This window comes from Parasteatoda tepidariorum, chromosome 1 (assembly GCF_043381705.1).
Source record: "Parasteatoda tepidariorum isolate YZ-2023 chromosome 1, CAS_Ptep_4.0, whole genome shotgun sequence".
NCBI classification, from domain to species: domain Eukaryota; kingdom Metazoa; phylum Arthropoda; class Arachnida; order Araneae; family Theridiidae; genus Parasteatoda; species Parasteatoda tepidariorum.
This window is the reverse complement of record NC_092204.1, coordinates 1,843,393-1,870,665: the sequence shown is the minus strand read 5'-3', so window position 1 is coordinate 1,870,665 and position 27,273 is coordinate 1,843,393. Positions and strand designations below refer to the sequence as shown.

General features: G+C 30.1%; 1 protein-coding gene across 4 annotated transcripts in view; it reads left to right on the top strand.

Moving 5' to 3' along the window:
- LOC107453078 (receptor mediated endocytosis 8) overlaps window positions 1-27,273 on the top strand; it is a 124,237-nt gene that overhangs the window by 38,988 nt on the left and 57,976 nt on the right. For all 4 annotated transcript variants that reach the window (XM_071180348.1, XM_043054082.2, XM_071180409.1 and 1 more), the window contains 10 exons: window positions 2,204-2,421; window positions 4,616-4,775; window positions 6,501-6,563; window positions 9,884-9,985; window positions 14,441-14,545; window positions 15,300-15,502; window positions 15,593-15,677; window positions 16,999-17,199; window positions 21,645-21,799; window positions 24,692-24,893. In XM_071180348.1, the coding sequence (XP_071036449.1) occupies window positions 2,204-2,421; window positions 4,616-4,775; window positions 6,501-6,563; window positions 9,884-9,985; window positions 14,441-14,545; window positions 15,300-15,502; window positions 15,593-15,677; window positions 16,999-17,199; window positions 21,645-21,799; window positions 24,692-24,893 (1,494 nt within the window). The remainder of the gene's footprint in view (window positions 1-2,203; window positions 2,422-4,615; window positions 4,776-6,500; window positions 6,564-9,883; window positions 9,986-14,440; window positions 14,546-15,299; window positions 15,503-15,592; window positions 15,678-16,998; window positions 17,200-21,644; window positions 21,800-24,691; window positions 24,894-27,273) is intronic.

Below are 27,273 nucleotides of genomic sequence, written 5' to 3'. Positions count from 1 at the left end.
ATAGCTGAGATTGTCACAAGAATATCATTGTAACTATGTGTTAACAAGACAAATAAAAGACAAAGTTTCCATTGTAAACAATTTATTTTAAAAGCATACAATTATAACGTACTCTCCCAAACAAAGTGACAAAAGAGCAACGAAAAGAAAGAATGCAAAATAATCTGTTTCAACAGAAGCTTAGATACTCTTGTTGAACAGATGTGGGATTCACTCATGAACGACCAACAGGAAATGAAAAGAAGTCAGCCGAGCCCCTCAGACCATGACATTACTGCTACAACTTGAATCGAAACTTCGAAGATCGAAACTTTTCTTTTTTTATTTTATTTTACAATCAATCAAAATAGAAAAACCTTTTTAGCATTTATTTATCTTACAATAAGTGTGATTTATCTGATTATAAGGTTGATTACTTAATAGAAGGCTTATTATGAAGTAGGGGCTTAGGTGCAGCTCTTAGCTAATTCTGACTTGAAGGAGGGACTTCATTCAGACTAAATTTGTGTAGGTGGCTGTGCAGGCAAGTTTGATAAGAGGATTTCTGATTAGCAGTTAAAGTGTGAATTTAGAGGATTGTTAATAAAAAGGAAGTCTTGCATGTAAAGGAATGAAGCTTAAAATGACAGACAGACCAGTTTTTTTAGTGGCAGGGGCTTAGTTTATCGATGAAAATATTGCTAGAAAAATTCATAATTAACTTAAAATTTGAAATCCCAACAGTTTTGCCATTTATATGCATGTAGATGCAAAGTTATCAAAAGAGAAGACACCTTTTTTTCGAAATAAGTGTGCATTAAATTGTGTTAATATCAGTGTTCGGAAAAACTACATTATTTTTGTAGTTTTCTACTGCTACTTTGTTACAAATGCAGTTGGCTACAACTACTTTTTTTTAAATATAGTGACTACAAATTACTTTAGAATTGTAGTAACTACTTTAAGAACAAGAACTTTGCTGGAGAACTTAATTTACACTTATGTTCATAATGGTTTTGAATGATAAAATTGGCTTACATTAAATATCGGGGAATAATTAAGAAATATTTATTCACATTTAAATGAGCCAGTTATCATTCCAAAATTGTTTTTTTCCAGATTTGTTAATTTACTTTCAACTTTTTATGCTTTTTCCATTTTGTGAATATTTAATTTTTAAGAAATGCTAAATTGTCAAATACTTGAAACTTTTTCATTGTTTAATGATTTCCTCTAAGAAATTATGTACATCGAAAGAACGTTCCTTTTAAATAACATCAATGTTTCTCAAGTGTACAGTCACGTATGAAAGTGGGATCAAAGTGATTAATTATCTGTTTCTTTGTAATGGGTAGTTTAAGTATTAGATATTTGTGATTTTAAATGCATAATTTTTGTTAACGCTCAGATACAGCTATAGAGTCATTTTCATTGCATCCATCGACAAACCCATGAGGATTTGTACCGCTCAAATTCGAAGAAAGTTGTTCGAAGAATTAGTTTACAACTGTGTTTCTTTTCTAACTTAATGTTAATTAAAATTCTCGTTTTCGTGCATTTTAGAAAATTCCCTTAAATTGAGTAAAGTTTCTTAAAAAATTCCCTATTAAAATGGAATTTTTGTACACATTATTGCTTGCTTGAATATATAAATAAGTATGAATAATACAAAATAAAGCCAGTCTCATTTATAGAAATCAGTGCAAAAACTTTTTTTGTTCTGAAATGTTCAATTTATTTCTATTCGGAACTTTCTTTTTAAATTAATTTGAAAAGCACTTTTTACTGTCTTTGATGAATTAAATGCCTATTGATATTAGAAATAATGAATAAACATATAACATAACATTTCAAGTAAGTTTAATGTTAATCATAACTGAAAAATATTGCAGTTTATTTATTCCAATGACTATATAAAATCCTTAAAATTCCCTATGTGTAAAATATTTAGTATATTTCATGCAAAAATTATCATGAATTTTGTATTTCGTAGGATCTACTGGATTTTTTTCCTATCCATATTAGCAGCTATGACACTGTTTTTTTTTTCTGTATTGCACTACTCACTATGCTTCTTTTTATTTAAAAAAAAAGTTGCACCCTATACTAGAAAATACAAAAGAAAGAGTAGCGACAACAGTAGTTTCACTACTTGTTGTGCACTGTATATAAAATGTTCTTCTCTTAAAGTTGAATTTCTTATAAAAGAGTATCTATTATTTAGACGAGAGAAGAGTTGAAAGATGCTCTAGAAAAAGAGATGAGAGATTTCAATTCCTGTCGTGAGCTTGGACGAACCGTTACAATTTCATGGAATCATGTGGAGTTTGAAGTGCAGTACCCCTCTTTGATGGAAGAGGTCAAAATTGGTGATTATTATTTGAGACTTCTTCTTGAGGAGGATGAGAAAGACACATCAGGATCTTCTTACATCAAGAAATCGTAAGTTTTATACTCAACCCCCAGCTTTACGTTTTATGGGTAAAAAAATCAAATTCAAAAAGATATAAACCTTTAAGAGAATTCTTAACTCAGTCTCAAATCATTTTAAGATAGATATTTCTTAGGAATATATTTTTCATTCAGAAAATTTTTTTTTGTATTTTTTTTTTTAATTAAACATTTTTTGTCTGCGAGTATACTGTTTTTATAGATATCATTTTTCTTGTTTGCATTTAAAAATGAACAAATTTATTGACTTTCAGCTTCATGTTCAGGAGAAAATATTCTGGTTTACTTTTCAAAAGAAAAAAAAAAATTTCCGTAGGGTTGTAATCTTAAATTGAATTTATTTAAGGAAGTAAATAATTCAGAGAAATTTCATTTCGAGTTGATTTTGAAGAGTATAAATTTCAGGATGTATTTTTTAATATTATTAAATGAATTATTTACATGGTTAAATAATTTAAGCATTTATGATAAACTACTTAGTAAGCGTATAACTTTTTTAAATCATTCTGTGATTAAATAAGTTAGAATAAATACCTCAGAAAGGACTTAATGTTTGATTTCATTACGTGAGTGTTGTTTAACATAGCAACTCCATTCAACTCTTCATCCACTCAATTTTGAACGATTCAATTTGGAATATTTTATTTATTTATTTTTTTGGAATCTGAAAGCATATCTCCCAAGTCTCCTGTTTTTTCACAACGAATCCTGTATTTTATGACTATCTCCTGTTTACCCGTATATTCTCAAATTTAGCATTATTTAGCATTAAAACTAGCATCTGTCACCTTATATGTGGAAGAAATTTTTTTTAAAGAAATAGTGATAAAATATCCACTGATGGCAAAAATACTTCTCTTATTCCTCAACAGATGGTGCATCGCCAGTACTGCAGTATGTTCAGTGTTAATAGTTTAAGTCGAGCTATGATGGCTCAGGGGATAGAGTGTTCTCCTTCCAATGAGGTGAGCCGGGTTCAAATCCCAGCAATGACTTGTTAATACAAATTCCACTTTCAGCTTGCACCGACCACGGTGTTGACACAAAATATCCTCAGTGGTAGACAGACCACGAGTTAGTCCTCTTGATGTCATGCTAACTGTGGGAGGTTTTCCTCTCATGTAATGTAAATGTTGTATGGTTCCAACAAAAAGTCCACCTCTAAGGCAAATTTCTTCCAATACTTGATTCAGCGGTTCCATTGTCATCTTGGATTGGATTGGGTTCAAAATTACGAGGCTATGGCTTCAACATTAGTAAGTGGTCGTAAACCACAAAATTGGGTAGGCTGTTCAAAGACGGTTAGAAAGTAGAATAGTTTAAGTAATTATAAATAATGGTTTAAAAAATCTTCTTTAGATTAGGATTTATATACATATTTTTACATCACTAAATGTAAGTGCTTATATAATTTATAATTTTGAATTTCTCTTTTTGACTTACATAATTATGCATGATGTATCAAAACTTTACTCTTAGTCTAAAAAATGTGTGAAGTAAAATTTCCGTTATTTTATTTCTCCAATGTTGGCAGGTATGTGAAAGCATTTAACTTTCTCAACATATACTGATCACAGCCACCGTGTAGTAATGCATGAAAGATACATCAAAAGGTTTAACTCGAATAAATAAGCATAACGAATAAATGATCAAGCATTCAGGGGTCATAAAAATTACCAAAGTATTAAAAAATAGCATAACAATTGAAGTATGAGTTACAGGTTTATTTGTACACGTTTCTGATTTGTATAAAGTTGATGCCAATGCCATCTAAACAAAAGCAAACTCTAAACTTGAAAATAATGTTAATTCTTGTCTATGGCATTAAATGACAATGCATTCTATAACTTTGCTCCCTGGTGGCAATACCATGCACAAACTACTGTAAACATAGAAATTCCAAATGTAAACAAACGTAAAAACTTCCATAGATCAGGATATTTGATATTATTGATTGACAGAATATTGCAATCATGCATTTTTTTTTATTATTTTGAATAATTACTGGATTAGTTGTAGAAAGAATCTGTGATTACACATTATTTACACATACAACCCAATGTGTAAATTAATGTAGCAGATTCATTTTGCCAATTATTTCAGCCTCTGACTGCATGAGCTTAAAACAATGTTTGACTCTTAATGGGTAGTCTTTATAGGTTACTGAAGCTATGATATTTTATAGGTATGAATTTTTCAACGACTTGTATCATCGATTTTTGCTATCGCCCAAGCCAGCTATGAAGTCCATGTGTTTACAAGCCATGGCCATAGTATATGGACGTCATTTTGACGATATTGGTTGCTTTAATGATACTAAGTTTATCATTAACATGCTAGATCGGGTAAGTTATGGGGTTCATTACACCTTCTATGTGTAGATAAAGTTGACGCTTAATATAATGACTAATCATGTGGCATTATAATGTGAGGTTGTTATAGTGAGGGCACAAAAATACTGTGAGAACTAACTCGTAGGTAAAAAGAAAAAAAAATGAGTTAAAGATTTTCCTACAAAAAGATTTTTTATACTTTTTATTTCAAGAAATAGCTTGTCTTATAAGTAGAGCCCGGATTTTGATGACCTAAAAAATCTCAACTAATGCCCTTAAAAAGTGCAAAAAATGCCCTTAAAAATGCAAAAATTGCGCAAAAAATGCCTTAAATAAAGTAAAAATATTGAATTAAAAAAATGTTTTGCTCTTTAAAATTATTATGAGTCATTTAAAAAATATAAAGCAATGCAATACTTGTTCTACGTTCATTAAAGTTTGAAAAATATGTTTTATATCCTAAAATAACAAAAAAAGGAAAATATATTGACACCAAAATATTTTTATTTTGTATAGAAACTTTAATGGATATAACAACTTCCATCTCATAATATTACTAAATATCAGAATTACATTGGATTATTAAATGTTTTTTGATAATTTGAAATGTAAACGAGCGTCTCTTGTCTGAAAGTAAATTTTCATTCCTGCAGAAGCTTCTTTCAACGTCTACTGATGTTATAGGTGTGTACTTGAAAAAGACGGTCTCACTTTCTGACAATTCTTCTTCAATTTGAAAAGATTTTGCTTCACCTGTTAATATCCTATAGATTTTCTTCATTGTTTGGAAGCCATTGTTTGGCAGTGTAATAATGAAAATTGATAAAAAATAATAATAATTGGAAAAAATTAACAGAAAACTTTTAAAAATGCATTAAAATGCAAAATACGCCCCAAAATTTAAAGAAAAATGCCCTATAAATCTAAAAAAATGCTCTAAAAGACAAAAAATGTCCAAAAATGCAAAAAAATGCAAATGTCATCAAAATCCGGGCCTTACTTATAAGTAATTGCTTATTAAAAATTACTTTATAATTATGCCTCCATAATACACAAATATCTTTAACAATAATCAATCTTTTCTTTTTTTCTTAGTTTAGTTTATTTTGAAGGTTTTAAATTCAATGCTTTAAAAGTCAAGTTTTTAAATAAATTGATGAAAATTAGGTTTTTTTTTTCAAAATAAAGGAAATAAATTCAGTTATTTTATTTATTTATTGACTTTTTTTATATTTATTTTTTTATTGACAATTTTATCGCCTTCACAAGCAAATTGGAAGAATACTGAAATAAATTGTCATTGTTTATTTCTTTGAATTAAATTGAAATTCCAGTTATTTCCTTACGAGTGTTTTTTTTTATTATTATTATAGAAAAATTATTTTTTAGTTTAGTGCTTTATTACCCTTGATGGAAATAATCAGGGCTGATAAAGGCTTTATTTGACATTTATTCAGCATGATCCTTCTTACTAAATCTCGATAGAAATGGAACCCACTAAGTGTCCTTTGCATGAAACTAATGCGAATTAGATTAAATATTAAAAATTTTAATTTAAATTGAAGATGAATTGAAAGTCATTTAAAAATAAAATTATAGTTTAAGGGTATTCAGTGTTGAAGAAACATAAAGACTTAAATTAAAACTATTTGTTTCTTAAAAATAAACTTTTTTCTTGAAACTATTTTGAATTAAAGAACTGTGTGAAGAGACTTTCAGCATGCTTTTCTTTTTCAGAGTACGGATAAACTAGAAAGAGACAGGCTTGTGCTATTCATAGGAAAACTAATACATGACAAGGTAAGTGCTTTTTTAAAAAAAAATTTTTTAGCATTTATACATAGATTATAAATACTCTGCTATTTTCTGCTCTGAAAAGTTCCTACATAACTGCCAACTCTACTGGATTTTCCAGTAGACTACTGGATTTTGCCTGTTTCTCCTGGTCTTCTGGTTTATTTAAAATTCTCCTGGTTTTTTACATTTTAGAAAATTCCCTAAAATTGATTAGTTTCTTAAATAAATCCCTATTGAAATAGAAATTTTGTACAGATTATTGCTTGCTTGCTTGAAAAATTAAATAAGTTTTACTAATGCAAAATGAAGTGAACCTTATTTATAGAAATCAGTTCAAAACTTTTTTTATTCTGAAATCTTCAGTTTGTTTTTTCTCTGAGCTTTTTTTAAAATTAATTTAAAAAAATGTTTTAACTATCTTTGAAGAATTAAATGCCTATTAATATTCAAAATAATGAGTAAACATAATACAAAAAATTTTAAGTATGTTTAATGTCTATCATAACTGGAAAATATTGCAGTTTTTATGTTTTGATGACTATAAAAATCCCTAATATTTTTTATGTCTAAAATATTTAGCCCATTATGCAACAATTATCATGAAATTTATATTGTGTAAAATCTACTGGATTTTTTCCTGTTCTTGTTGGCAGCTATGTTCCTATAAGGGCAACAATTTAAATTAAAGAAATCTCGTTTGACTTTTGAAATATTGTTGTTAAGTATCGATGCATTATAGACAATAAGATAGATATGAATAACTAAGCATCCATTTACTCCTGTCAAAAACTATTTTCAATACATTACATACAACTGATTTTGAATTTTCTTTCAGATTTTCTTTACATAGAAATGCTTTTTTTTCTAAAAAATATTTTAAATTACGTTCAGAAAAGAAATTAAAGAAAAAAGATAATTGTTTTAAGAGTATTTCAGGGGGAAAAAATAAAGAAACAAGTTTTAAAATTTGTCGGGGTTGACTTATTTTCAAACATACAATGAATCCCCATGGCAGAATCACTGTGACATTGTCGCAGAACATTATAGTCTTGCGGAAAGATTTTTTTTTTTGAAAAGTAAAAAAAAAAAAATTTCTACAGAAGTTAACATGTAATATTTGAATCATGCATTTCACTTTTTGATGCGCTCAATTTATGACGATAATATCATATACCGATGTTATGTTTTGATTGCATTTTCGGCAGTTATTGATATTGATTTTCACCTTATTCTTAAATATCCCGATATATTTGAAACAATATAGAAAATTCGAATTGTGCATTTTAGTATTTACTTTTTAAGGCAATAATTCTATTGAATTTTTTGCAGTTATTCCTATAGTTTTCTCCGTAATTTTTTATTTTATTTTTTAGTTTAATCAGATATTTTTTGATCCGATATTTCTAATTAATAACAAATGCATAGACAATAAACTATTGTTGTCTGTTATAAGAAATGATGGACCATGTCTCTTTTCAATTATTTATTTACAGACACAAACATGAAATAAGATAGATATGGTGGAGAAATTCCTGCAGAGAGAATCTAAACTGTTCTCTTCAACGCATAAACTTCTTCTGCTGATACCATGTGACTATGCACATTGCAAGTCACATCGCAAGTCCACAACCTAATCTTGAAATTAAACACACATTTGAGGAGTCCGATTCACGTCATTTCGTCCGCGATCTTTTTTTTAATTTTTTATTTTGCAATCGCTACTATGAATTTCATGATTTTTTTATTATGATGATTATTGACAAAATGCGAAGAAGGATATAATTTGTGTGTTCCCCCCAACAAAATGCGTGAATGTCACCCTTAATATTAGAATAAAAAATTATTACATGTTCAATTAAGAAAATTATATAATTATTATTATATTTGTAAACACATCGTATTTGTTATTTTAAATTAGTAACTTATATGTTTGTTATTATTAAAAGTATCTTGCAGAAAGATATTAGTACTAGAGAGCTTTGTCGCAAATAGTATGAAAAAATTCTGCCTCAGGGCCATGAAGCTACAAATTTAAAGATTCCAGAATGTCATCAACGTCGGGTTCGTTAATATTAGCAGTGAGTGTTGTCATAGAGATCGCACTTTGCTTCATCTTAACCTTCTGAGTCCTGCAAAAACACCCCCACCAGAAGAACGCTTTTGACAAGATTTTACGATAACATTTGAATTCACATTTTGCTGCACTTCATGTATTCCTTTAACATGTATTCTTGGACATTCATAGGAGTAATGATGGACACCAGAAATTAGGCATCTCATAATCATGAATAGTAGGTCGACACTGAGATATATGGTATTTTAATTTTAAAGAAATTACATACCTATTATCTTAAAACTAAAGACAATTCTTGAATTATAAATTACAAAAAAATGGAAAAAAATTTCAAATAAGATTTTTCTAAAATTTAAAAGGAAACTTTAAGTATCTCAGATTGTTATTTTCATTATATGCTTGAAAAACCAATAATATTTTTTTAGCAGTAATACTGTATTAGGAAATGTATATGTTGACACTTGGTTTTAAATGATTTTACTGCCATAACATTTAAGCAATTCAAACATACATACCAAAACTCTGACAAGCATATTGTAATGTTTTTAAATGTTGACATTATTTTTAAAACTTTCGCTTATTTAATTGTAATTTCACTACCACTTTAAATATTGTGGATTGGTTAAATTTCCAGGATTAGCCGGGAAAACTGTGAAGTGGCAGTAATTGTAATTATTATAGTAAATTTGACCACAAAAATAAATTTATTTTTATTTAATGTCCATAAATAATACATAATTTTTTTGGAATTAAATTAAAAATTCTCTCTCAGCACTCATTTTAAATAAAAATTTAATTTTAAAGCTTATATTGACTTTATTTTTTAGGAACAGTGTGCACCTTGGAATTTATCTTGTATCTTAGAAATATTTTTAGTGCTTAAAAAGTGCTTATTTTTTGTTGAAAGATTTGGCTACTCAGACAGTATAATATTAGCTCTATTATTAAAAGACAGGATTCAAGATTCCAGCCTGGCAGTATTATATTGCACTGTCTTATGTTAAATAATATTGTTTTGCTACCAAGATAAGCATAAAAAGAAAAACCAGTCCTACTTGTACTGTGCATAAAGGGCTCTAGTTATTACTCTAATTAAAGTATATTTTGACATCACTGAGCGTAACAGGTCCAATCACGGGAACTAACATCTTTACTGCTTGTTTTGGAGTTGTCTGTTAAGATTTTGGAGAAAATTATCTGTTGTTTTATAGGGGTTCTTTGTAATTATAATTCCATCCCTTTATTTTAGAGAAATGTGAAGGAAATAATGGATTCTAATGGTTTGAGAATATTAGTTGACCTTTTGACCCTTGCTCACCTGCATACAAGTCGTGCGACTGTGCCCACTCAGGTGACTACTCTTTCTATCATGACTTTTTAATTTAGTGTGATAATTTAAAAAGATACAAGGTAACAAACTACTGAAAAACTGTGAATGACAATTAGTTACATATTGAATTTTTTAAAAAAAGAAAATTTCATTCAGAATTGCGTTATGAGTAGAGTTCATTCACCAGGAGTATGCACTTGGCTCCACCTCCTCCGACGCAGATTTTGTTTCAACTCGGAATTAAGAAGAGAAACATCTCCGCTCTTGAAATTGGGACAACCCTTATTGCGCACCAAACGCAAACAGTGAATTCTTTTTCATTAACTTACTTCACTTTATCATCTGCTATTATATCTTTCGTTACTCTGGCTAATTAAATATATTTTTAATTTAAAAACTGCTGTTTTCCCTGCAAAATGTCTCAAAAAGAACAGACTATTCGCTGAAAAGAGAGAAAATCATAAAAAATGGCTCGAAGTATCAAATTTACGAAGTATTTAATGTTAAAAAACTTCACGCAAACTTTACGGAATACATAATTTTGGCGTACGATCGCAAAATAGCAACCTTGTTTAGGATTGTTCACATCCTTCTCCCAAAAATAGCGAAATAATATTGTCGCATACCACGTAATGAAGGCGGAGCCAACTGTGAACACCTGGTTAACGAACTTTAGATGCAAGCTGGATGCTTCGAAATTTAAAGGGGGGAACAAAAATTGCAGGTTTTGTCACGAAACAAGTGTCTGAGAAAACTACACTTTATGCTGTAGCTGCCGCTGTAGATTATTTAAATCTATGTTATTTGAGAGTAAAAGTGCTCGTATTGCTTTATAAACTCAGAACTATCTATATTGACTTTACCGGAATCTGAAAAAAAGTGTTCTGTCCTATGCCTCATTGAACGTGCTTGAAACTTTAGTAGTCATTTATTTAAATATTGTTGTGGGAGTAGATAAAAGTGTTATTTCATCCATCAGTTCTGCATTTGTAAAAGAATGCAGATAATTCTAAATATCTAGTGGATATCCCAAATGACATTTACTGGCATAACCTGCAATATTTATTGGAAGTTAAGTGCACTACATTTCTTTAGGTATGTTTTATAAAGAAACTTCTAACATTGATCCTCTCTACATAATCTTAAATTTTTTACTTGATTGCTGAACAGCCGACCCAATTTTTGTGTTTACAGCTATTGCTGTTTAACACGGTATCCTTGTAACTTTGAACCTAATCCAGAAGACAAGGGAATTCCTGTATAAAGTATTAGACGAAATTTGCCTATATGAAAACTTTTTGATGGAACTAATCCGCATTTGCGTTACACGATGAGGAAAACCATTAAAACCTTCCATGGTTAGCCTGACTGCATGGAGACTCTAACCCGTAATCCTTGTCAGCACTGTGGTCGGTTCGAACGGAGTGTGGAATTCGTATTGTCTAGTAATCGCTCTATTCACTAAGCCACCCTGGCTCTTTTTAAATTTTTTGAGACTTTCTGAGCATTCTTTATCTCATATACTCTAAGTGAAGGGTGTCCAAAATGTATGGAAAACAATCAAATACAGTAGAGCACCAATTATCCATACCGATCAGGCCCTGAGCCAATCTGGATGAAGAAAAATCATAATAATGGAACAACTTTAAAATACGGCTATGAGAATGTTCGTAAACCAAAAAAATTGGGTCGGCTATTCAACGAGGGTTATTAAATAAATTAAAACCACATTTAAATCATTATATTGTTTAAAAAAGAATATTTATTTAAAATACCGAAATTTTTTTAAAAATTAAACATTAAGTCAAAACATTTTTATACAGATATTAAATTTATAAATAAATTTTTATGGTTGCGATTTCTTTTTTTTTTTTAACAAAAAATATTTTCTGATTTCATTGGTATTAAAGTTTTTTTTCTCCAAAATAATGAGATGTAATCATGCATGTAAATTACTTACTAATCAATGGTCCAAATAGAAAGGAAAAATTATTAAATGGGAAAAAAAGAAACTTTTAAGTAATAACTGCGTGTAAAATAATTTGTCATTTGGTAAACATATTTCTATTGTACCCATTTAGTTTTCTATTTATTTAAATACAAGTACTTTTAAAACTTATCAAATATTTTTTTTGTGTATATTAATAATGAAGAAAGTCTTATTCTATCAAGAGTAATTTGTAAAAAAAAATATGTTTCTGGATCTGAATGTTCTTTTATTTGATATCTAACTGACAAATTGAGTCATTGCTTTCATAAAATCACGAGGATGATGAGTTAGAATAAAAACAACTATGTTTTCATTTATTTATTGGTTACAGGGGTCTGTCTAGAGTTTTTAAGAGGTTCCTATTTTGTGAAAATTTAAACATACTTTGTGAAAATTGAAAATTATATTAAAAAATAAACACAAAAGTATGGTAAAATAAAATATTTTCAAAAATTGTCACTACAAATAAAAATCATTCATTGGTAAATTTATATATATTTGTCCCCATATGTTCAATAACAATTTTTGCTATTGTAAAATTTTGGGCTTAAAATTGTACCGAAATTTAAAAATTCATAAAAATTACTGTCCATAGTCAAATTTTAACTTGAATTTTTTAAAAATATACATTTAACAGTACCAGAACTAAAAGTTATTTTCATTACGAGAACATTTTTGACTGGATCATATACAGAAAACTTTCACAGAGAAAAAATGTTTCATAAAAAATAAAGGGTCTATTACAATCAAATTAGAATAATGTTTAAAATAATAGTTCGAATTTAGAGTTCCTGTAAACTTTAAAGAAGGACAGCTTCGTCATTTCATTAAAAAAAATAAATAAATAAAGGAACTCTAAATAAAAGCTTGCTAACTGTTAGGCTAACTGTTAAGCGTAAGCAAACTGTTAGGCTTACCACATCACAACATTTAGGGGAAATTACTTTGGCTACATAAGATCTTGGTGTAGGACAAATAAACAAAAACAAATTATAAAAGAAATTATTAAGCGCACCTTGGAGGATGCACTCGCATCTGATGATCTCTTGGATCCACTCTTTAGGAGTTAATTTCAATTTCCGGTTGTTGATTTGCCCGCCTGTTCAGTCTTTGTCAATTCTGTTTTAATTGTTTTTATGCTATAACTTTTACTTCTCTTTGCTTTTGCAATTTTTACTGCTGTTGCTTTTACTACTTTGTAACTTTTGACTTTTGTCATTTTATGTGTTCTCTATTGTGATTTTATTGGCTCCCTTGTTTTTATTGCACCTTTCTTTTGTCACATTTTGTCATCGATTTTTAAACCCAATTGCTTATAATGAACTCATATGTTTATTGTCATTGTACAACCTGCACCTTGTGCATAGTTTATTTTGTGATTTTACTTTTTCGTTGCTTTGATGTTTTTAATTTTACTATTTTGTATTACGTATGGCTCACTATAAGGGAGGTCCTGTCGGCATTATAAAACGGGCCTCTCGGAGCACTTTTATTGCTGTTGCCATCAGCCTCTGTAATGTTTTCTTGTTGTTTTAGTAAATGCCACGAATGTAGTCTGGCCGGGCACATGTACTGGTGGACGGATCGCGGTTCCCTCTTAAGAACTGTCGTGGCGACGGGTCGTTTCACCGTATGCCCAAATGAGGGCGGGTCGGATATTTCACACTTACCACATTGCACTATCTGACCAAACAAGTGCTACATATTCATAGAAGAGCTCTTTTTCCAACTGAAAACCTTTTTTTTTCTTCATAGATTCGAGAACGGAGTTTGCATGGTACTAGCACTTTTTCTTCCTTTTCAATTAAGAAACGGAGTGGCTGACACTTCTTTTCTCCCACAGTGTTTCATGATCCCGGCATGCTTTCAGTGAAGCATGGGGAGGAAAAGTACTTTTCTTACAAACCGTGTGGGAAGCAAATTCTTCTGCTACGTCATAATAGTAATCAATGGGAAAATTCCATTTCAAAGCGAAATGCATAATTAACCCAGGGTTTATTGTTTTTACGGGAATACAATAAAAAAATTTACGAAGCAGGGGGGAAGAATCTTAGAACGTGCTTTTTTAAAAGTATTCTGTGAAACTGCCGTTTCTCCTTAAGTTGAATTTATGAAGGTGCGGCTAAGCGGTAGTAAATTTGCCCTGAACAGACCTTGAGTTTGTTAATAACCTTAACAATTTTAAGTCAGACATATTAATGACTTGAAGATATTGTTTGTAAATAATACTAAGCAATATTGATGTATTTCATCAGAGATTTGATTGGTAAACGTAATTAATCTGTTTAAAATATAAAATTTTGCAGAGCAAATAATTTTCTTTTTTAAAATCGCAGAAGTAATGTTTGTGTTAATTAAAAAAAAACTTTTTGTCTTTGATGTATTTTAAAAAAGTAAAAAAAAAAGTCTTATTGTTCTTTAAAGCAAAAATCACTATGTAATTGCTAAAATGTCACACTTTTTATGATATTTCTTTTAAATTCTAGACAAATGTAATTGAAGCTTCTCCTGAGCAAATGCAAATGACTGAAAAAGAATGGTATTACCGAAATGCTGAAAAAGAAAGGCATGGTCCCTTTGGATTCAACGAGGTATTTCTTTTTAATGTATAATGTATTGTATGCAGTGTTTTACTTTTTTTACGAAAAAAAACATTAATGTAATTAATACAAATTGTGTGATTTGGAGGGTGAAGGTGCTCTCCACATCACCTAACCAAGGTTAAAATTATGTGATGTAATTAGAGTTAGAGGTTAGGTACCAGAATTGTCTTGCAGTTCCCAGGCCTTATTGCAATGTTGCCCTAAATGCTCTAATCTTTTAGCAGAATAGCCCTCACAATCACAAAGTATGTGTCATGAAGTCTCCTCATCAAGATGACAACCTTGACAAAGAGAATTAGATTCAATACCTATTGGTGTCTCCTGAGGGTGCAGTGAGAAGACTCATGATCTTCCTCAAACTTTTCCTGTTTTGCTTAAGAAGCTCATTTTGACATTCAGCTCTTTAGCTTGTCTCTGACCATCCGAGTTGCGCCGTTACTCATGGGCAATTTTCCCTTAGAGCTTGAATATAGATGCCCTGAATGATGTGGGAGAAAGTCTGGTTCAGGAAATAATAGCATTGTAGTATCTATAGAATTGTTTTTTTTCATTCATATTGATTTATTTTTATATAAATTCGAATGACATTTATTTTGCAAACAGGTCTAATTATAAGTGTTATGCTTTGAGGCCAATGTTTCATTTTTCAATGTAAAATTTCATAAAAACATCTAAGAGTGACTCCCCTTATAATCAAATCAATGGTAAGCAGTTACAAATTAGCCTCTCTTTTTTTTGGCAGATGAAAGAGCTCTATGCAGATGAAGTTATTACACCCAAGACAAGGTGTTGGGCCCAGGGAATGGAAGGCTGGAAACCTGTTCATGCTATTCCGCAACTGAAGTGGTGTCTGATGGCAACAGGAACAGCGCTCATGAATGAAAGTGATCTAGCCAATGAGATTCTAAGAATGCTGATCAAAATTTGTGAATATTTTCCCAGTCGGTAAGTGCTCTGATATGCAGTTCAAGTGGAAAAAACCACAGCGGAAGAATTTGAAATTGTTTTGTTGTACTTTTCGCTTTTATCTTGCAGTGATTTAGATGAGGCAATAATACGTCCTCTGCCTAAAGCTAAACGTCAGCTCTCTGATGCTACTTGTTTGCCTCACATTGTACAGGTAAAACATTTTTTTTAGAAATTCATTTAAAACTCATTGAAAAAAAAATTTATTTAATTAATTTACACCTCAGGCTAAACCTGAAGAACTAAGGAAATTTAAAATTATTTTCAAAAAACCTGTGGAATACTTTGAGAAAATAAATTTTTTTCCTAATAACAGGTTATCTGCGCACCTGGGATAATCTCTTTGAATTATGTATTAAAGTTCCAAATGCTGACAGTGTTAGTTGTTTCAGGATTGTTGCAGCCTGAGTTGTTTATGGCAGGGATAAATCCAACCAGCATTTTTGTATTCAGAATTTCAAAAAGTGGAAGAATTGGAAATAATTTTTTTTTCTTTATAAATTAGGATTTTAATTGATTTTGTTTTTATAGTCAATTTATAAACCTTAATGTGGCAACTGACTTTTTTTTTCTTTTTTCTTGGAAAATAGGATTAAGTATGAAGATTTTTGAAGCTTAAGATTCCAATCCACCTATCAAATGTTTGCTAATTCCTGCACCATTCGAATAGTTCATCTTTTACTTTATTTGAAAATTTAAATGTTCACCTTGTCTTTAAAAATTCTTTTTTTTCCCTCTTAATTTGCATCCTTTTAATGTAAGTTCCCATTTGTTTCTTTTGAGGTTTTATTTAATCAAATAGAAAAGGTGCCGCTTGTCATTGAGCAGGGACTCCACAATTTCTTAACCATCAATGGGAAGATGGTCATTGGGGGTTCTTCCCAGGGTTGGGGTTTTGGACATCCGGTTTGAGACAGGACATGTGGGCTACTAAAGTGTCCAAAACCTTGAACATTGGTAAAAATTCTATGTGTGTAACTATTAAGCACATAATAATTACATAGATTAGTAAATATTTGATACTTTTTATACTATTTGCTTTAACTTATTAAAGGAATATAATAAGAAAAGATTTATAACTTTTGAAGCTCAACAATTCATTGAACAACAAAAAAATATGAATAAATATGCTTTTAATACTGATATATAATTTTTTTGCATAAAGATAAATAATGCAATGTTAAAAATAATAATAAACTTTTTTAATAAAACAAAAACTTGTCTTCATTTTTTTTTCTTGTTCAAAAATTAACCTTTCATTTTTCACAATATTTTGTTTTTCAAAATGGTGACATAATTGGAATAAAAGGGTTTTGGACAGTTTAAAACAGTTTTGGGCAGGACGGCTTAAACCGCGATCCATTATGTCCTAAACCTTGCCAATTTTGGTTCTTTCTGATGGTTCTAGGAAAGAACAGATTTAAAAAATTATTGTTGGAGAGTATTGTTTCATAAAATGTGTCAATTCATTTCAGCTGCTGCTGACTTTCGATCCCCTTTTAGTTGAGAAATGTGCCGTTCTTTTGACTCATGTTATGCAACACAATACTGACATATCAAAACTCTACCAAACTGGATTCTTCTTCTTCATCCTCATGTACACCGGATCCAATCTGTTGCAGATCGGTTCCCTTCTCCAGATGTCACACTCCTGCCAATCTTTCCGCTGCGAGGAGGTAACTTCATTTTTTGAATTTTTTTTATAACTGTTGTTCAACAGCCGACCCAATACTGGGTTTACGACTACCAATCTTCAACTCCATATCCTTGTAATTTTGATCTCAATCCTGAAGACAAGGGAGCTCCGGACCAGTACCCCCAGAGGTATTGATTTGTTATGGGAACATAGGGGACTTTGTGACCTGACAGATTTAAGGTGCACCAGTCATCATTTACTACACGAGGAGCCTTCTGCCGGCTGGGATCAAACCCATAATTTCTTCGACTTGGGCCCAGTGCCCTATCAACCAGGCCATTCCGGCCCTAGATATCTTCATTTGGAAAACTTATCTCCATAATTTGTCTAAAGTAAGAACTCCCCTAGCCATTTGCCTGAACCTGTGGCGGTGACTATGATATACCGGCCAAATCTCTTGTTTTTTAACGAAGACTCCTGTATTCTATGACTATTTACCTGTATATTCTCTGATCTCTCTGTATTTGTTGAGGAAATTAAAAAAAGAAAATGGTGATAAAATATTCACTGAAGGCAAAAATACTTCTGTTATTCCTCAACAGATGGTGTTGTTGCCAGTACCGTTTGAATGAGGTAAACCAGATTCGAATCCCAGCAATTCCTGCTCGATACAAATTCCGCATTCGACTTGCACCGACCAAAATGCTGACACATAATAAATATCCTCTGTGGTAGGCGAATAACGGGTTAGAGGCCCCTTGCCGTTTGGCTAACCAACGGCAACGAAAACCCCCATGGTTTTCGTCTCATGCAACCCAAGTGTGAGTTAGTTTCATCAAAAAGTCCTTTACGAAGGCAAATTTCTCCCTATACTTGATCCATGAGTTCCCTTGTCTTCTGGATAAAGTTCAAGGCTACGGAGTTGAACATAAGTAGTCGTAAACCCAAAAAATTGGATCGGCCTACTCATATTATTTTCAATTCCCTAAAAAATGTTGCTAGTAAAATCTCTGTTATTTTATTTCTCCAATGTTGGCGGGTTTGCTATGGTAACGAGGTACAACTATTTCAAGTAGGGGTGTGGGGTCACTGTTTAGGACAGGTTTTGGCTCTGGTCGGCAAAAGAAAGGGAGTCTTTTTTTCTTCGGTCTATTGTGTTAGCCCTAAAGTGAAGAGAATGTACCCTCCCTGAAATGTGCTATTCTGTTTCCATAGCAGCAGACAGCCTCAGACTTTGTGGCAAGGGGAGCTCTTACTGTAGACAAACTATAATCTATGTTAATTGAAATAGCTGCACACAAAAAAGATTTTTAGGATGCTGCTTCCTATTTCTACATAATTTTAGCAATTATTACAGAAATCATTTGTAAACTGGGGAGTTATGTATGGCAGGATGCGTAGCGTTTTTAAAAATATGTAAAAATGCTTATTTTTGATTTACTTTTTTTAAAGAGCCCTTAAAGGTGCTTTTTTTTTTATTTGGGATTTGTAAAAAGTATATATTTTAAAAAAAGTATATATAAGTCTATATTTTAAAAACAAGTTTTTTTATTTGCCTTGTCTAAATTACAAAAATGCATGATTTTCACAATTAACTCTGAAATATTTAAAACTAGTCATTTTATCATGATTATATAACGTTTTTTAATTTTATTGATTTTATCTATATATAAATTAAGATCTTTGAAGTATAGAAAGAAAGAATTTTTATTGCTGCACAGATCCTAATTATGATTATTATTTTTTTTTTTTGGAAAGTGATTAAAAATATTTTTTAAATGCTGAAAGAGTATTTAAAATTTGCTTATTTTTTGTAATAAAATCAGGCTACACATCATGTATGATCTATTAAAAAAAATTATGACTTAAATCAAATCTTTTGTGGTCAAGTCCAAAGTAGTTATAAAATTAAATAGGAAAAAATGATAAAACATCCGATACATAAGCCTTTTTCAATAGGCAAGCTATAAAGAGTTTTGGTCCAAGTTTTTATATTATTTTTAGTCTTCATTTTTTATCAGCCATCTTTTTTTTCAATTTACATTTACTTAGTGGATCATCTCTTTCATTATTTTTTTATTTTATTTTTTTAAAATTCAGTTTGTTATCTAAAGCGAAAAATACAGAATTATATTTCTGTCACTGTTTTTAAACGCTTAAGGTTATTTTTAAAGGGAAAAGGCTGCCCTTTTTTCTCTAGTTTATTTTTTATATTGTAGCTTAGTATTATAGTATATAGTAAGAGAAATTCTATATTTTCTCTAAAAGTTTTCATTTGCTTAAAATATTATACAATTATGCGATTTCACATAGGAGTTTCAGATCATAAGAAAACATTTTAATAATTTGATTTTTTTTATGTTGTAAACAGTTTTAGTAATGAACTTAATAAATGAACGCTGAGGATTAAGTGGCAAAAAGAATAAGGGAAATATCAAGATATATTTCTTTTTTTTTTAACATCAAATACCTGTGGCAGAATTTTTTTGTGACATACCTTTCTAATACTAATATATTTCTGCAAGATACTTTAAAAAATAACAAATATATATGTTACTAATTTAAAGTAATAGAAGCGTTAGCTTCAAAAAAATTTAAATTAAAAAAGTTTGATCAAATAAAAATTTTTTTTTAATTAAATGTGATATTTTTTTTATTCTTATGTTATGGGCAATATTCTCGCATTTTGTAGAAAGATAATGCAATAATTATTTCCTTTTTAGATAACACACTACACATTTCCTTTTTTCGCATTTTGTAGGTTAACATGAAATTTAAAAAAAATCTTAATCTTTAACCATAAATTCCAAAAAAAAAGGTCCGATGCCGAAATCACGCGAAATGGACTCTTCAAAAAAGGGTTTCTAATTGCGTGTTTTCATTTCTAGATTCTGTTTTTGTAATACATAACATCGAATATTAAAATTTATGTGGTACTACTGATGTAGCATAGCTATATCAATTTTAATACCTGCATGGAAAAATAGAACAAAATTTTCTACAGAAAAGAAAACAAAATTTTTTACTTCATTATTCTCCAATGTGAATAGAAAAATCACAAGCCTTTTTCTCCCACTTTGATGCGTGAGAAAGGCATCTTCTAAATATTATAATTCTAAAAAAAAGATCTTTCAAAAGCGGAAAAGAAAAGCAGCATTTTTAATTTCCTGAAATCCTGCTGCTAGAACATATATACATAATGTCACCAAGATTCTGCCACGGGGCATCAAATGACTAGTGTTATGAAAATGTACACTTAAAATTCTATCTAGATAAATGACCTTTGTAATCTTTCTCAAGGAATTTTTCTGTTTTACCTTAGAAGAGAGGTGATAAAAACTAATTTTAATGACAGTTCAATCAGATCTTCTTCACTGAGAATACTCATATTTAAATAAATGATCATGGGCACTTACTTTACTGAAGTCACAAATTTACTTAGGGACTTATTTCCCACAAAATATCTTATTTTATTTACCGTTATTTTTGTTTCAGAATTTTTGTGGCTTGAATGATTTTATGGAGAAAAAAACTAAACTTAAAATTTTATAATTTCAATCTTATAATTTCATTGTGTATTTTTAACAACAAAAAATAACCCATGGGTCAGTCACCTAATTGCAATTTTTGTCTTTTATGTGGTGGTAATTTGCACTTTCAAAATGTTTTATTTGTCTCAATCATTTTTATTTTTAAACACTTGATGTTAGCAAGTTACAATATCAATATATAACATGGTGCATAGCACTTTTTAAAGGTGCTTATTTTTGATTATCATTTTTAGAAAGCCCTTAAAAGTGCTTTATTCTTTAGGTGTTTTTGAAAAGTGCAAATTTAGCTTCTCGAAAATGAGATTTTTTATTTTATTTACCACGTCAATTTTTGCCAGGTATTATGCAAAAACGTGTTTTTCACATTGTTCTATTCAACGTTTTCACAATTCATTCATACCACAATCCATTTCGGCCTACCGTGGGGTCCATAGTGTATGAAAGCACCAATAATTTTACATGTTTCATGAAATACTTGCGAGTCTGCATGTACGTAAACTGAGCTGAGTTTGGTGAGAATCAACTCTGCTGCATGTTGCAAGATATTCTCAATTTTCGGCTTCATTTTCCACCCTCTGAAATCGAACTGAAAAAATCTCTCGATCTTTTTATGGTGGCTAATATAATCAAGAAAAGAGTTCATTGTCAGAAACTAGTTATTTTATCATAATCATGTAGAGTCTTTGAAAATTATTTTGCATTTTGTTGATGTATGCAGTGCTTAAATATATTTTTGAGTGCTTAAAAAGTACTTAAAGGGTGCTTATTTCTTGTTGCAAGATTTGGTTACCCTCCCTGTATAAATATCCTGTTCCTTTTTAGACACTGTGTATTAATTATATACCTGATACAACGTATATTTTATAGTGTGTAATGAAAATGAAAGAACATAGAGTGTCATGTTTAGATTTAATAATGTGTGTATGTTTTTAAGAATAAAGCATCTTCTATCATGCAACGCAGTATTCTTGGACAACTGCTTCCTGAAGCTATGGTTTGCTACTTAGAAAACCACGGGGCTGAAAAATTTGCACAAATATTTCTGGGGGAATATGACACCCCTGAAGCAATATGGAATAATGAAATGAGGTGAAAAAAACCCTTTCTTTATTTACTATTTTTAATTTGTATTGATAAAAGTGCATATTTTAATTCATTTTTCTCTCTCTTTTACAAGATATAACTTATATATATATATAAAGTTAAAATATTTAGAAAATACGGAAAATAATGAAACTTAATGACTATAAGATTAATGATAATGAGAAAAATAAATAAAATGAAATTATTTTAAAATATTTAAAAAAAATTTTTTTTTACTTATCTGAGGAAAAAAAACCTAGTAAAAATTTGGAAAACAAAATAAAGAAAAGATATCTCTTCATCAGCTCACACAATTATATCTGCAAGAAGGAGTGCTTTCGAATATTGTATTAATATAGCGAAAGCAGAATATATCAATACAATAGTGTGAGGAGCACTAAAAAAAATTGAAACAAAAATAGAACACATTAATTAAAGAATATATACAAAATAAGACACATCAAGCAAAAAACATAAAATAAAATTTAAAGAATATACAGAACAAAACACAAAAGGAAATCTGTGAAGCGAGGAGCCAATTCAAATGAACTTACTCATATTGGACTCTTTCAAGACTGATTTAAAATATCGTAATAAGATTGCCAGATTACAAAATATGAAAACAGAAGCGTAAATAAAGTGATCTCTTATGGCACATTCTTACTGTAATATAATTGTTGCGGGTATAATTATGTGAGCTGATGCAGGTATATCTTTTTAAAAATAATTCAAATGAACTTACTCATATTGGACTCTTTCAAGACTGATTTAAAATATCGTAATAAGATTGCCAGATTACAAAATATGAAAACAGAAGCGTAAATAAAGTGATCTCTTATGGCACTGTACTATAATTGTTGCGGGTATAATTATGTGAGCTGATGCAGGTATATCTTTTTTTCATTTTGTTTTCCAGATTTTTAATAAGTTTTTCTTTTTAGATGAATAAAAAAAATTTAAAAATAATTTTATTGTAATTATTTTTCTCCTCCTCTTGTCATTAATCTTTATTATTTTCTTAATATTTTAACTTATTTTTGAGTCATATCTTATGCGTAGCTATTAAAACTTGTTAATTTTTCTGTTTTTTCTTATTATCCTTTTTGTCTTTATTGTGCTATACATGCATATGGTCTAATAATGTAGCTTAGTGACTTTTTGTGTTTCATGATTATGTTTACTTTGCTCTTTTTATTATGGCATAGTTATGACACTGTTTTTGTATTTTGAATTATTAATATTATTATATGCACTTTGATGCTAAGTTTGGCTCTCAACTGATTCAGCATTATTTAAGTATTTGTACTGAAATTGAATTTTAATTTAATTTTAATAACTGAATTTTAATTGTTTTTAAAGACTTGTGGGAAAAAAATAACAAGACTTTGAAATAATAGTAGTAATAAAGTTCCATTTGACCCTTCTACAAGCAGTCAAAAAAAAAACTATTTGAGGAAGTTTTGGTGGTAGTTACACGGTTGCCACAGGCGACTAAAATGCAATTATTTTCAGCGTGAGGGAACTATGACAACTTTTTTTGCCTGAAAAGGCTAAAAAAGAAACTTATTTTCAGGAAAAGGAGACTATTAGGAGACTTTTCTGTACTCCTAGCAATGTTTTTTAGCATAAATTGGGTTGAAAACCTGTAACCCGCAAAATCTTCTGAACACTGAATTTCTTTTCTTAAAAAATAAAAAATTAAAAAAAAAATAAATAATAAAAAAATTTAGATTGCAAATTTGAGTTTTCACTTTTTAATGTCTTCAATTTGCACAGATTCTATCCTAAGTCTTTCGTTTCTCGATCGCCTTGCCAACGGTCATTGATATGAAATTCTGCATGATTTTAAAAAACCTAATTTTTAATACGATATTACTATGCATGAATTTCGAATTTCGGTAATCACTTTTCACAATATATATATTTTTACTAAATCAATTATTGATAAAAGGGAAAATTTCTTAAAAACGTTTTTTTTTAATGAAAAATTATTCTTTGAATGAATTTTAGTAATTGAAAGTATTTAATTTTCTGCAAATATGCAAATTTTTTTTATCAAAATTTAGTGCTAGAACAATAATGTTTATATAAAAATTATCATATTTGCCACCAACTTGACTAAATGGATCATGGTATATGACAATTAAGTCATTTTTTTAGTCTTATTTTTGCTGAATTTTTGCTCTTATTTAGGCAACTATTTTCATAGTTTTGGGCAACTATTTTCATGCTTTAGGCTACTGAAAGCAACTATTTTGTTCATTTTTTTCTGTGGCAACCCTGTGGTTATCATTTATTTGTCTTTAATAAAATTGCCTTTGTTTTCATTTATATCATAGAGCAAGATATTAACAAATGGCGCAAAATTCGAAATTTATTAAGTAATCCTAGGTATAGAAATTCAATTTAATTTAAAAGGGAACCAAAATGGCACCTCAGGCATCTCTTTTTTTTTTTTTTACTCAAGAAACTTTGTTAACAAGACGAGGAAAAGTCATGAAGTTTCAATTGCTGAAAAAATACTTCAAAATATTAAAATGCAAACTAATTATTAGAAGAGAACTTCACTGTTGTGTAATCTTCTTATAATTTATATTCATTTGTATACTTTAAAATTTTCTTTTCAGCATTTGAAACTTCATGGCTTATTCTAGGTTTGTCTGAATTCACTTTTTCTACACTTTAAATTTTAAAAACTAGAAAGAGAATTTGTGAGGAAAATTTTTGTCCTCTTAACTCAAAAACTGTGCAAAAAAGCAGTTGTAGAGGTTGAAAGTGGGACCAAAAAAATATTTTTGTCACCATTTCTTAAAAATAATTCTGTTTAGGTGCATGCTATTTATCATTTTTAGTATATATGAATATTTATCTTTCTACTCAATGTTCCTTTTCAATTAGGCGTCTCATGATTGAGAAGATAGCTGCTCACATTGCTGACTTCACTCCTCGTTTGCGTTCCAACACTAAAGCTCTCTATCAGTATTGTGCAATACCCATCATTCAGTATCCTCAATTAGAAAATGAACTATTTTGCAATATCTACTACCTCAGGCATTTGTGTGATACGCAAAAATTTCCAAATTGGCCCATAATGGATCCTGTAAGCCTGTTTTGTTTGCACTTATCTATTTACTAACTACACATTTCAGGATAATTATATTAACACTAAACATACCAACACTTAATGTATACTTATTTCTACCATAGCTGGTCAAATGACCGAACTTTATGATTCTTTATTGAATGTATAAAATAGGGATGTTAGAAAGGAAGCAAATTAAAAACACTTTATTATAATTAAACAAAATTGTACATTGTTAATTTTTATGTATTGCAAACACAAAGAGTAAGAAGTTTCAATTTATTTCTCAACGCAATTTTTACGTATACAGGGTGTTTCCATTGTACATTTTCCGCAAAACATATTTCTTCGAATTATTATTACTATAATTCTTATAATTAATATTATTTCCTCTAAGAACTTGTGCCGTCTTGATTGTTTCAATTTTTTCTGTGTAAAAATTAACAGTTAGAAATGAAGTAAAGCTATCAAAATAAAATATAAGCTACTGACCTACACATTTAGTTTTTGTCCCTTTTTCTTACACAACAATCTAAAATTTTAGCTACTTTCTTGAAATTTGAATTCACAGTTATTCTGATTGAGCTAACTACTCAACAGTCTTTGCAGAAATGGGCAACTCATCGAATGCAATACGTCGAACACTCGTTACATTATAATTTCTGATCCGATAACCTTACAAAGCAATAAATTGTTCCCCCGCTCAAATCACCGGTTGTGGTAGAAATAGGTATACGACAAGTATTTTTCAAAACAATCAAAATTCAAAAAGATAATAATAGAATATTAACTGTATATAATTGTTAAAAAAAAAGTTATGACTTCAAATGTGCAAAAACGATTAGATGATAAATACATTTTTAATGCAAAAATTCTTAAACGGTCGTATGAAGGATTATGGTATGTTTAGTGTTAAAATCAAGTATCTATCAATCCATACTTTTAGCATTATTTTACTTTGCATTGTCGAAAGGAAAATAACTATTAAAAAAAAACAATGAATAAGTCCATTCTCTTTAAAATGCATTAAAAGCAATTGATTAAATTCGTGCACACTATTATAATAAGAGAAGGTTTTCAAGAAAAAAAAGTTAATTGATTTATTTCTATAGTATTCATTTTTCTCATTATCATATTTTTTTTGCTTTATTCAAATTTATATTTAGAAACAATAGAACTGATACGTCTTTCACTAAGGATATTTTACGTCAGCACTGTGGTCAGTGTTAGCCGTTAGCAGAATTCGTATCGACCGGTCACCGCTGAGATTCCAATCTGGGTCACCTCCTTTGGAGGCGTACGGTCTATCCCCTGAGTATTATGATAGTTTAACCATCTTGTTATGTAATTGCTATTGCACCTGCAACAGCCATTAAAATAGGATGAAAAATAATGATGGTCATCCAGCATGTTTTATGTATGTTATTTTTGGACCAACAAAAAATATCAAATATAATGAAATATGTTGTTTTAGTATCATGTGCATATGTATTATACTTAAGCATGAGCCACGATTGCTCGTGATAGAGCGTTCACCTTCCAATGAGATGAACCGGGTTTGAATCCCAGTCGATATGAATTCCGTATCCGACTTGCACTGACCACAGTGCTGACGTAAAATATCGTCAGTGGTGGATGGATCATGGGTTAGAGTCCCCTGGCTGTTAGGCTAACTGTGTCAGATTCTCTTGGTCTTCCTCTCAATGAAAATGCAGGTTAATTCCACCAACAAAAAAATCCTCCACGAAGGCAAATTTCTCCCAATACTTGATCCAGGTGTTTCCTTGTCTTCTAGATTAGGTTTAAAGTTACGAGACTTTGGTGTTGAACATTAGTAGTCATAAACCCAAACATTGGGTTGGCTGTTCAAAGACTGTTATAAAATTATAAAAAATATACTCTAACATAGTCTCGTGTTGCAATTACTTTCCCACCCCTCTGCATCCCAGACATGCTCTAGAGTTGAAGTTTGAAGATGTGGCACCAATCACAGTATCTCTTTCAAAAACGTGACGAGATGTTCGAAAATCCAGTATTGCACGTGCCCAGACCAGCAAACTTCGACTGACGTAATTAGAAGACGGGTAGCTAGTTCTTTCCATACGAAAGTACGTTGAAGTCCGTGGTCACACTGAAGTGGTCATTTTAAACGGACTCTTTGGTTGGCAGAAGTATGTGGGAGGCAAACAGCCAGTCCTCTTGCAAAAAGCTTTCTGAAGTTCAACTTACTGTGATTTCATTGAGGTCACGAGAGAGCTTAGAATAGGTAGCAATCCTGTTACGCCTTGCTGTAAATGACAAATCTTTGTTGGCTGTTGTGGCTATGAACCAAACTTTCTCTCAACAGATCTAGAAATTATTTCCATAAATTGATAGACGTTAAATTGAGTTTTCCACA